The sequence below is a fragment of the Brachionichthys hirsutus genome, unplaced genomic scaffold (assembly GCF_040956055.1).
Source record: "Brachionichthys hirsutus isolate HB-005 unplaced genomic scaffold, CSIRO-AGI_Bhir_v1 contig_976, whole genome shotgun sequence".
NCBI classification, from domain to species: domain Eukaryota; kingdom Metazoa; phylum Chordata; class Actinopteri; order Lophiiformes; family Brachionichthyidae; genus Brachionichthys; species Brachionichthys hirsutus.
Genome location: NW_027180316.1, coordinates 2189 through 14250, shown reverse-complemented (window position 1 = coordinate 14250; position 12062 = coordinate 2189). Strand labels below are relative to the sequence as shown.

The 12062-nt window shown below is 46.0% G+C and overlaps 1 protein-coding gene across 1 annotated transcript; it reads right to left on the bottom strand.

Annotated features, from left to right (window-relative positions):
* Positions 1-583: 583 nt before the first annotated feature.
* On the bottom strand, positions 584-10340 carry LOC137912542 (protein FAM131A-like). Its single transcript, XM_068756696.1, has 5 exons — positions 10224-10340; positions 6327-6420; positions 6046-6228; positions 2003-2134; positions 584-1206 (listed from the first exon to the last, which is right to left on the bottom strand). The coding sequence occupies exons 2-5, from the start codon at positions 6394-6396 to the stop codon at positions 584-586; spliced, it is 1008 nt and encodes a 335-aa protein (XP_068612797.1). The 5' UTR covers positions 6397-6420; positions 10224-10340.
* Between the last annotated feature and the right edge of the window lie 1722 nt (positions 10341-12062).

Genomic DNA, 12062 nt, shown 5'->3' with positions numbered 1-12062 from the left:
TGACAGGATTTAATAGTTTGGCATACGCCGCAAGCCATGCCCGAAAGGATGATGTGGTGTGTCTTGCAAAAGGATGGGGGGGGGGGGGGGGGGGGGGCGTAGGGTTGATCTCAGGATGGTCCTCCCTCCTTTGGGAGCGCAGGGGAGGGGGTTATACAGAACAGCTGAGATTACAAACCGTGCCCGAGACCAGGTTAGCCCATCAATGTCAGCACTTGCAAAACACATGCAAAGATAAGTTTTGGACTCGAGTCATTGTGCACCTCGCGGGAAGGGGCGGCGCCGAGACAAGTAAGTCCCGCCCACAGCGCTCCTGTCATCACGCTGGTGAAAAAAGAAAAAAAAGATTGTTTGGACGCCTTCAAAGAGAAACGTAACTGAATGGAGACAAAAGAGCAGTTTTCGGTTCGAACGGAGTTCAGATGCTGCAAGTAAGGCAAAGACGGATGCTTCGGTCAAAGAAACGACAGGCAGGTAGGCGGAGCCTTGTCAGACGCCGTGGAGGAGAAGGGGAGTCTTTGCAATAAAGGAATCTCTCCAAAGAGCTTGAAGGGACAAAGCACTGACATCAGACAAGAAGGAGTCATTGTTGGTTTGGCTCTGCTGGCCTCTCCTCCTCGTCTTCGTCCTCTTCATCAAGAGACACGACACCAGAGGAGGCCACGTCGGAGACCCTCCTGCGTGGGTCGTAGTCAGGCGGGCACTCCACCCCGCTGCCCTCTGCCTCCACCTGGCACAGGGTGTTCTCGTAGTCCTTGCAGGGGGTGTCGTCGTCCTCGCCAGGTGACAGGTACGTCTCAGAGTAAGACATGGAGTAGCAAGGAGAGTCCTGACCACCGCAGGGCCCGATGCCCCCCCCACCGAGGCTGTGGAATCCGCAGTCCGCCCTACTTTGCCCACTCTGCCCCACCCTCTGAAGTCTGGCCAGCAGTAATTCCTCCCCTCCCTGCAGCGCCGACAGGATCTTGGCGACGAGCTCCGCTGCGTTTCTGTGGGAGGCGCGGTGGCCCCCCAGGTCACGCAGCAGAGGGTGCTGCTCGTCCAGGCTGCAGAGGCTGGAGCACAGGGTGTCCGGAGAGGCCGCCGTCGGGGAGGGCTCCCCGCTGCCACCTCCTCCGCCCTCGCAGCAGAACCCTCTCAGGCCCAGGTGTTGGCAAAGCTGGCTGTGGATCAGGTCCTTCAGGTAGGGGGGGTACGATGGGACATCTAGTGGGAAGGGAACAGACCGTGATGAAGAAGAACAAGGATAAAAGAATAAAAGAAAGTTAAGAAAAACTATTTGTGCTAGCACAGCAGGGGTCAATGCATATTTGGGTTCTTCAATTTTCTTTTAATAATAACAGAATTACTCATGACAGCTGGTACCGGTTTCCATAGCAACAATAAATCCATTCACTATATCGTTTGTCAGGGTTTAGTCACCAAAAAGTTGTTGTTTTTCTGACCGATTAACAGAAACCAACGTGGAAAAATATGAAATATATAAACCGTGAAACGCAAAATCTAATGATTTTTAAAACTTCACTCGTCCAAAGAAATTCAAAAACATGAAGACGTGTTTCACATTCGACAATGAATGTCTACAAGTGTCCTAAAGAGACAATTTAGGACATGATCAGTGCATCAGTTTGACTTTGGAGACATTATTGTCCTTCGCCTCGAGACAAAGAAGCCAAAGATGAATAAACACTGAGCTAAAGCTAAGCTACTAGCTGCAGTGCAGGTTATTGGCAGTTCAGTGTAATCAAGATGAAAGCTCTGGCACACACACACACACACACTGTCATCTAATACACTGTGTATTTACAGTCTGCTCACACACCATCATCTTGCAGGCATTGTCTTTGCAGCCAAGGAAATAATATTAAAATTGCAAGAGGAATATCAAATTGCACCGATGAACAATAAAAACAAAGTTGGGTGGGGATGAAAACTCAGCCACTGGGACAATGAAAAGGAAGAGACGGGGGGGGGGGGGGGGGGGGTGTGTGCGCGCGCGTACCTGTGCTCTGTGTGGTTGGTTCGTTGGCAGGCAGAAAGTCCTCGTCATATGAGTCATCGTTGGACTCGTCGCCGTCCACAGAGGACCAGGCCCTCAGTTTCGCCTCTGCTATGGCAAACTGCTCAGCCACACCTGCAAAAACACACACACACACACACACTCATAAGCTGCACATGTACGAACGCACATAGTTGGCATGGTAACAGGGAGGCAGCGGACCAATGTGTCTCCATGGGAAGAGAAGCGAAGACTGTCGTTAGTCTGGACAGAGAGAATATTCCCTTTACGTGTCGTCTGGTGGAATAGAGACGGAGGCCCCTGAGGGTCAATTACAGGTTGACAAATAGGAGGAGACAAAGAGCTGACAATCTTTGTGTGTGACGCACGGAAACCGTGCAACAGGTTTGCTTTATATTCACCGCTCTACTATTTCACAAATCAAAAGCAAAAATACTTTCAGTCTCCAAGTTCAAAGGCTTGATAATAAAGAGAAAACTGAAGGAAGGTTTGAATTTAATTTACAGCAATTTGTGAAATCATCTGAAGACAACCTGTCAGAGGAAGCAACACAAAATAAATATACCGTAGCACAAAAGTCAAGGCACAACTACGGTTGATAAGTTTGCAAAGTTTGGCGATGGCAGAATGTCTAGCCTGTAAGGAATGCGGCGAATAAAAACTGGTTACAGACTGACAGGAAGAAAAACTGCAGTGAACAACACACAAGCTAACTAAAGCCTGGTTTCACAAAGATCCAGAGCGCCTGGGAGCGTCTCCCCGATGCTGGTGGAAACTAAATTGGCTGAGACAGCCCAGAAAGGCCGGTCTCGGCTCATTCCGGCCGAAGCCCCCGGGAGGTGCGTTTGTGCTGTGAAAGCCCGAAGATCCCAGGAAGACCTGAGTCCTGACCTCAGAAGCTAATTTACTGATCCGTCCACCGCCGAAATGAGATTCGATGCTGAATTCCAGAGACAGCAAGTAATAAAGTAGAAATACTTTGAATAGTTTTCAGGTATTAGTGTTTAACTTCAGTACTTTTTTATTTTTGGCAATACTTTTATAGTTTTTAAACAAATATCGAAATATTTCTAGTGTGTGTGTGTGTGTGTAGGTGTGTGTGTGTGCGTGCGTATGTGTGTCAGCATGTGTCACAACCAGTAAAAGAACACGAAGGTCGAAGCGACCAGTCGCCTCCAATCCTCATCATCAGCTGTCTAATCAGAGAGTACATTTTTCTTTTTCCCTCTCCTCTTCCTCGGGTCCATCTGTTTTGTATTCCTTCCCACTCATCCCTCCCTTCTTCATGTCACGCCTTTCTTCCAGTCGCCCCTCTCAATAAAACGCTGCATCTCCCCCCCCCCCCTCTTTCTGATCGTCCGCTCTTCTTTCACCGTTCAATCTTTCATTCTCATCCCTCTCCTCTCATTTGGAGTCCAATCTCTCTGACTCCGTCTCCTCAGCTCCTTCTCTTTACGGCTCTCCCTCTCTGACTCCCTCCAGTCAATGCTCAGTATTCATGCGCTGCCTCCCGCAGAGAGCGATCGATTCATCTTCTACTGTAGCCGGGCCCTGAACTCTCTTCACTCAGAGCGGCACATCCTCCGGTAAACGCAGACTTGCTGGCTGCTCTCATCGCTCCTTTGAGAGCCTTTTTTAATTCCTCTAAATCACAAGGACAGAACGGTTTGATTCGCCTCTGTCCATATTTTAAAATAAATGAATAATTCAAGCTTAGTCACAGACCCACATGCTGCACACAAATAAATCTATGCTATCTGTCACAAAACACAAACATGTTCCATCTATTGTGAACGCAGGTACAAATATTTGTTTAGTAGGTTTAAAAAGGTTTGTTTTTTTAATTGCATGAGGACATATGTATATGCAGTACAACCTGCTCGTGCACAATACTTGCAGCTTGTGCCGTTATTCACTGGATTTTTTATTTCCCTCTCAAGGCTTGTTCAGAAAGTCCAGCAGATGGCAAATATATTGAAATATATAAAACACTGAATGAACAGGTCGGGCCTGGTCAAAGCTCATTGGCTCAAGTAAAATGAAAAGTGTGTGTGTGCATCTGTGTGTGTGTGTGTAAATGATATAAAATAAAACAAAAAACAAAAGCAAGTCTCTGGCTGCAAAAACTAAGCAATGAACTGGAAGACATTGAACGCCCCACGAAGCCGGGTGGAGACTCCTTGACTGTTGGTGGAGTGGTGCTGCAGGGTTAACTTTAAAGAGTGTGTGTGTGTTGGGGGGGGGGGGGGGGCAGGAGCCCAATGGGACACTCCCTCCTGTGTTTGCAGCTCTCTGTTGTGTACACTGCCGTGTTCTAGGGTTCACACATTTCCTTTATATGTTAACAGGCAGGGTGACATTCAGACAGTGTGTCCAGTCGCCAGCAGCCACACCACCAAGGGGGTGGTGTGGCCCTCACTCTAGACAAGGTGAGGGGTAATATAAAGTAATCCCCCCCCCCCCCCCCCACATCCATCTTACACTAATATAACAAAAGAGGTGCAGAACATCAGAAACTCTGCATGCTTCTGAAATCTCATTCCAATAATTTAGACCAAGTAAAGGATCGTAAAAATGACAGCATGAGAACAGAAGCCGTGCAAAAAGTACGAAATGAAAGAGGAAAGAAAAAAGGAAGGAGAACAGAGGAGGCCCGGGGGATAATCGCTCAGTCATGGTTGCACTAGCCAGGAGCAAAACCTCAGTCTGCAAATTAACCTTGAGACTCTGCATTGCAGGGAGCGAGCGAGGGAGCAGGGAAGAGGGACGGGGGTGAAACAGACAGAGAGAAAAAAAAACAGAGGGCAGAGAGGAGCATTTTAAGAGGGAGCTGTGTCCGTTAGAGCAAGGGGTTAATGGAACGAACGTAAAAGATGAAGTGAGCGACAGAAAGATGGAGACAGAGTTCTGAGTGAGAGGCGCTCTGACAGGAACGACCATGTATGGACGGAGGGGGAAGTAAATTAGCTGTAGAATCACCTGGCGTCAGCACGCACTCTGAATCTGGAGCGTCACATCTCAGCCGTGAATAACATCAAATCATGAGTCGTGTCTATAATTGTGATGCTGTTTGTTTACCAGGACTGTAAATGTGATTAAACTCTGATTCCGTTTTGATCTTTTCTAATCTTGGGTTAGTTGTTTGGCATAACTTTAACAAAATAGTCACAGTTTAATATTATTAAAAATGTTAAAGATCAAGAAAAATGCCATTCTGCCATATTTTGGATGTGTTAGCCAAGTTTCAGGAAATCATATTGAAACATATTATGACCCAAAGGAAATAATTTTGACAGATCGGCAAACTAAACGGGCAATTCAATTCCCTAAAAGACTTGGGGAATTGATTTATTGCCCTGCTTGATCTGCGGGAGTCTGACTGGATTCTCCATGCACACTGAAATGATTCAGGCAGTTTAAAGACTCACAATGTGTACGCTCAAACAAAGGATTATCTCCAAAGTGTAACTTGTACATGTGACTATAGGCATAAAGAACTAGTTAGTAGTTACATGTGTTTTTCTGCTTAAATTTGATCCTTCTGTTTACCATATGAGGCTTCTGGACTGTCCTATATTGTCTTCTCCATAGAAACACAATACTAATACACTGGGAGCACGTTCCAAACAACCTCGGAACACTGCTCAACTGCAGTGCATTATGGGAACATTTGTATGTGGCCTCCCCTGAATTTGTCAAAATCTAGGTAAGACATCCAAAGGACACATGAACAATAGATTAAAGTGAACGTCTCTGCTCGAAACTTAAACTGAAGCATCTCCCTGATGTCAGTTGGCATCTATTTCTGTCATTTACATCGACATAAATATTCCGCTGCTCCACTTTAGATCATTTTTATGATGGTTTTCCCATTTAGTAACAATCTTTGCTATGATCATTATTTGCCATAACGGCTCTGTGAATCATCTTTTCCGTGTATTTGTTGTCAGCTGGTCCTTTTCCCTTCAACTTGCTTTGCCTTTCTTGGCGTATTTTATCTAACAAGCGACCATCAGAAGGCTTACCGGCGGCAAAGCGCGCCTCCTGCTCTCCCTCGGTGAGGTCGGAGTAGGAGTTGAAGTCTGATTCCAGAGCCGCTGGACTATCGATAGGCTTACACCAGCCTTTCCACTCTATCAGATGGGCCACCCTGCCCTGAGCCATCGCGGTCGGCTTCGTCACATGGTCCTTCACGACCTGGGAAATTCCTGCAGGGAAGAAAAAGCGAGGGATTATGCTGCAGCATCGTTTCTGTGATAATCACGTGTGCTTTTACAGGATATCGGTGTCTTATTCCGGCACTCACCGTGGAGGGAGGATCGCGCTAATGCAGCAATCTCTTGAATGGTGAGAGCTCTTCTTGACTTTGGCAACATTTCAACAGTGTCATCAACATTCACCTGAAAGAACGAGAGGAAAATGTGTGAGTCGAGGGAAACAGGAGCAGCAGCTCAGCGCGGGCGGCGTGACTGTGAGCCGCCCCCCCGGGGGGGCTTCGTGCTATATCATAAAGGAAAACAGTGTTTTCATGGAGGAGAGATGCCACTTCAACCAAGTCAGTCCTCCCAGGCCTGAAGCACGAGTGAGTTCCTCTTTACATAGAACGAGAGCAAGCAATGATTTTAGAGAATCATGAGACGTGCTAATTATATTAATGATCACAACTTTAAGAAAAGCTTTAATTTCTTTTTTTACTTTCAAAAATGGCAAGCAGGAATATGTGCCTGTCAGACATTAGTATTCCTGTAGTTCTTGCTGCCAGCTGTTGCCAAGGTGCAACTTTCGACATTCCAAAATGAAACTAGAAGAAGTAGAAACTAGGAAGGGCCGATACCGCTGGCCAGTGTTAGTCTCGTGTTAGCTCAAGTGGTTTGTTAAGAACCTCATCCTTTTTTGCTCGTGAGAAAAGCAGCAGCTGTGGCGATGCTTCACACATAAAACTCAGAGTGCTTCGCTGCGCCTACGACTGCAGGCAAACACGCAAAGGAATAAATACGTGTGTCCGCAGCTCTGTCGTACATTTACACGTCTTCTGTAAACTCTGGCGGAGCCAGATGTCGCTCTTCGGAGATCTCTGATGCAACCGCACACAAGCACATAATTGGAAGCGCTTATTGAAAGGAAACTGATAAAGCCCTGTGTGCAGGCAGCTGGATAATTTCCCCGCAGCGACTTAACCGAAGCCGACAGTGAACAAAAGACTGACCCCTCCACTTGGTCCGTCCTCCATCGAATCTGTCTGTTGCATAAAGCCAGTTCGCCGAGGGAGTATCAGGTGTTGACGTGTTCTTTTGTCTGTTAACTCTTTTTATAGTCCTACCTGTGCTCACGTGTAAAAAAAAAAAAGGGCACGTCAACAGCAAAGGCCACGTGCCGAGCTATCATGTTGTTACTCAGTATGGGTCAACACGCCTGGCTGACTGAACCATTTGATGATGCTTTTCAGCAGACAAGTATACTTCTCAACAGGGGCAGAATGTCCAGTGCTGCCTGTGGGGGGGGGGCTCAGGGTCTGCGGGGGCCCCTGAGGGTCTCCCTTCAATTTAGAAAGAAAAGTCTTTTTCACTTTGTGGAGCATTATGAGACTATCAAACAACGTGAGGAATTACGCTGCCGAGTCATTTTGACGTGAAATATTCCTATTTTCTCTACAGTCATTACTGAGGCACTAGTCAATTCGCATTGCATGCAATTTGCAATGAATTATTTATAATAAAAAATAAAATAAAAAACCTAACAGCACAATGAAGAACACCCAGAGCTCGGTTCTGACCTCATCCTGTAAATAGCAGCGGATTTCTCCAGCCCAATAACAAACACAGTTGTCCAATAGAGGGGCTCTGCGAGAGCAAAGGAGGACCCTGAGCTGGCGACGCTATCAGCAGCTGCCGCGGGGCGTGATAATCCTCTTGTGCTGCAGAGCAGCTCACAGATCAGAGGCAGGATAATCTGGAGATAATGCGACATATACCCTGGAGAGGAGTCAGAGCGATCGAAAGCGCGCGTACTTAAATTCCGAAATCAGACGTCAGGCAATGTTCAACGCCCACATCTGAAGGTGTCTTTTAGAACTCGTTTCACCGTTGTGTGGGAAAGATACCCATCTCAAAATCCCTCGCCTCACTCTGAACCTGGAGTTTAATCGCATTCCCGTGTCGGTGTATCAAACGATGATGCATTTATTTGCCCTGAAATGTTGAAGAAGAAAAATATTTGAATTGAGATACTGCATACACAACATCCTCTACATCCTCAACTTCAAGACCTCAACCTCAACTTCAGACAGGAATTTAACTTTTCTAAACACTTAATTCAGCCTTAAAACCCTGCAGGACCACACCTCTGGGAAAATATTTCTATCCATAGTCAGGAGAAATGCTAGAGAAACCCCACAGACGATGTGGCGTGGTCCTGAATCTTCATGGTCTGGTGATCGCAGACAGGAGTGGGGCTGTCATGACGACGCTCGGGGTCACTGTCGGCTTTTAAAATCATGAGTCAGCACGGCCCGGAGGAAAGCACAGCAGAGACTTTAACACGACATGAATGTTAGGAGACGAGCGCGAGCTGACAGCATGTGTGACAGGAAACCGACCACGCCGTGGCTCCAGCTGCGTCGCCTGGGAGCATGTGCACGCAGAAAAACACACTTTCACCTTTGGATGTGATCCTTCATGGAAAATTATTTTTTATTTTATATACACAACCAGGTTGCTGTGGCTGAGATGCGTGCACTTGTGTCTAATGTTCACATTTTTTCTGCCCTATTCTATCATTAATATTATGTTATACAACAGCAGAGTAAATGAAGTCAAATATATTTTCTGATGCATTACCTGTTTGCTATTAGTTTAGCAGAATGGCAACTGGTCACTGTGAAGCAATTCCTCTTGGAATCCCTGCACGCCTGGTTTGCCGACGGTATCACACGCCTGCAGAACGACTAAATGAGAAACTTCGGCTGCTCTCATTTACTGCAGACGGCGGTGCTCAGATGTCACGTCAATAAAGGAATCTGTATGACTTCATATGTTTGGCATCATCCAATAGGGAGCATAAAGATACAGATAATTTTAAACCAAATTGTAGGCCTGATCACGGGTGTGTGTGTGTGTGTGACGTGCAATAGGATCAGCGATCCTGCTAACATGTCTCACGCAGCGCCCGGTATTCAATAACGCGCATGCATTCCATAATGGATCACTTAGACGCCGCTAATCGTCAGCAGACTGGCTCACGGTGACACATCACATGCACACCCAGATGGTGCACGCTGATGGATAAAAGAGGCAAGTTGCATTCATCCTCCTCATTACTGTCATCGTCACCATCGTCGCTGAGCCAATGATAAGCTCCCCACAAGTTCCACAACCTGAGTTTAAAATGCCCAGGGCAGTACTTCGCCTGGAGATACAGAATTAGCAGACGTGCACGAGCTTTTAACTGTATTACACGGGTTGGAAGGCTTGCTCTCATTATTGAAGTGGCCTAGAAACCCCTCCTCGTTTTTTTCATTACTACAATAAGGGGGAGACATATTTGTCATGCCAAAACTTGGAGACGGAAATATTATTAACTTTTGAACTCAAATTAAGGAAGTCATTCAAGTGTGGCATCCCACAGCGAGGTTGATCTACAATTGTGCATGTTGCAACACTGCAATCCGTCTATGGAGTAATAATCTGGAGATCCCATATCCAATCCCCCCCCCCCCAAAAAATTAAAAAGAAATTGGAGTAGCTGCTCTATACGATAAATCACAAATTAAAAATTTGGAGGGTGTGGCTAATTGAAATAAAGAGTTGAGAAAATAATTTTCCACTTCATCTGGTGAATTACTGAGCCTGCCATCTTTGATTAGGCCAGTGCATAACTTGGTTATAGACGTAAGATTGGCTATAAGATAATGTGATATATAAAAGGCCAAAACCTGGAGTGATGCTATAATTTGTCATCTTTTTCCTGTCATCTGATGAAAATAGTTGTTGGGGGAACCTCTTAACCGGTGAAAGCATACTTCCATGAAATAAAAGTGTAATTTACCTCGTTTCAAAGGTTATATCTGTTTAAAATTATTTAAAAATGCCAACTTACATGCGTCAGTGAATAAAGGAATAAATAAATAAAAATTGGCACACGTGTTTTGCCAAGCTGAACCAGAACCAGCTGAAAAGAATAAAATGCATATGATTGTTGAGGGCACCTCGCTGAAGTCCAGTAAACCCAAGGGTGACGTCAGAATCAGTCTGCGCGCCAAGGAGGTCCGCGCGTTCCCCAAATGCGCAAGGTCGGATAGGGAGCTTGTTGCGCTCCGGTCCGTGCGCAATGACCCGTCAACCGCCACTGTCAGGAGGAAGAGAGCCACGTGATTGTTACGGGTGATGAAGAGCCAGGACTCATATGGGGGGGGGGCGAGCTCCGCAACATTTTACAGATCAAAGAGCTTCTGATTTGAAAATCCGATATGTTGGAATATGTGATCTCGTTCTCGTTTCAGTTCTATTTATTGTTTATTGTAAATGACATGTATGAAAATGTAGTTTTATTTTGCGACTGTTTTGTGCACTTTATGTTTACTTCCTGTTTCCTGTTTCCGGTTTACGACAGTTTGTAAAGTAAATCTGGCGGGAGCTCTCTCTCTCTGATGACGCTTTGTCTAAGGATGTACGTGATGTTCCCGTAGATGCGAAGAGAGCTATAATAAAGTAATTACGGACGAAAAGCCTTTCTTTATTCCTGCGCAAACATGGGAGAAGAGAACCAAAACGCAACAGGTTATGGGCCCAGACAACGAACGACAGGAGGAAGATGGCAACGGTTAGTTTTCGACGGAGACGAAAATAATTACGAACTTTGGGAAGTGAAGTTTCTCGGACACATGAGGCTTGAAGGTTTGAAGGATACGATACTTTCAACCGCCGAACCCGACCCAGAAAGGAATGCAGAATGCTACGCAGAGCTAATTCAGTTCCTCGACGACAAAAGCCTGTCATTAGTAATGAGGGAAGCGGCAGATGACGGGAGGAAAGCACTCAACATCCTGCGGGATCATTACGCCAGTCAGGGTAAGCCCAGAGTGATTTCCCTCTACAACGAACTGTGTTCTCTCAAAAAGGAGCCTGATGAAACTATAACGGAGTATATTATCAGGGCAGAAAAGGCAGTCACCGCTTTAAGAAACACGAAGCAAGTAATAAGTGACGAGCTGATGATCGCTATGGTTATGAAGGGGCTTCCAGAGCCATACAAGCCCTTCGTCATTCACGTAACACAGAGCAGTGAAGAAATCACGTTTATTCAGTTCAAGAGTAAACTGAGAAGCTACGAAGAGACCGAAAAGTTCGACAGCAAACCAAGATCGGACAATGTAATGAAAGTGGATATGTCCACGGTGACGTGCTACGGATGTGGCAACCGTGGTCATATGGCGAAAGACTGCCGCCAGAAATCAGTAGCTAAATGGTGCAACTATCATAGAAGCACAACCCACAACGATGAGACCTGCAGAAGAAGATCCAAGCCCAAAGATGATTCAGTAAAACAAACAACCGAAATAGAAGACGGACAGGAGGAAGATAAACACACTTATGCCTTCAAGGTTGGGCCTGGAATCATCAAAGAAAATGGACTGATGATAGACTGTGGCGCGACATCCCACATCATCACACAAAAAGACAAATTCACAAGGTTCAACGAACATTTCAACCCAAACAAGCATTACATGGAGCTTGCTGATGGAACCAGGAGAAACAACGTGGCCCTAAGAAGAGGGGACGCAGAAGTATTCCTCCAGGACAGTGAAGGAAAACCTGTCCCGGTAACGTTGAGGAATGCCTTATTCATCCCATCATATCCTCAGGACTTCATCTCTGTGAAGGCAGCCACAGCTGATGGAGCCAGCGTGATATTCAAAGAAGGACAAAACAGACTCATAACCAGAGACGGGACAGTTTTCATCATAGAGGAGCACGAGAGACTCTACTACATAAGAACGGTAAATAACCAACTCTATGATGATGCAATAAATGACATAATGTCCAGA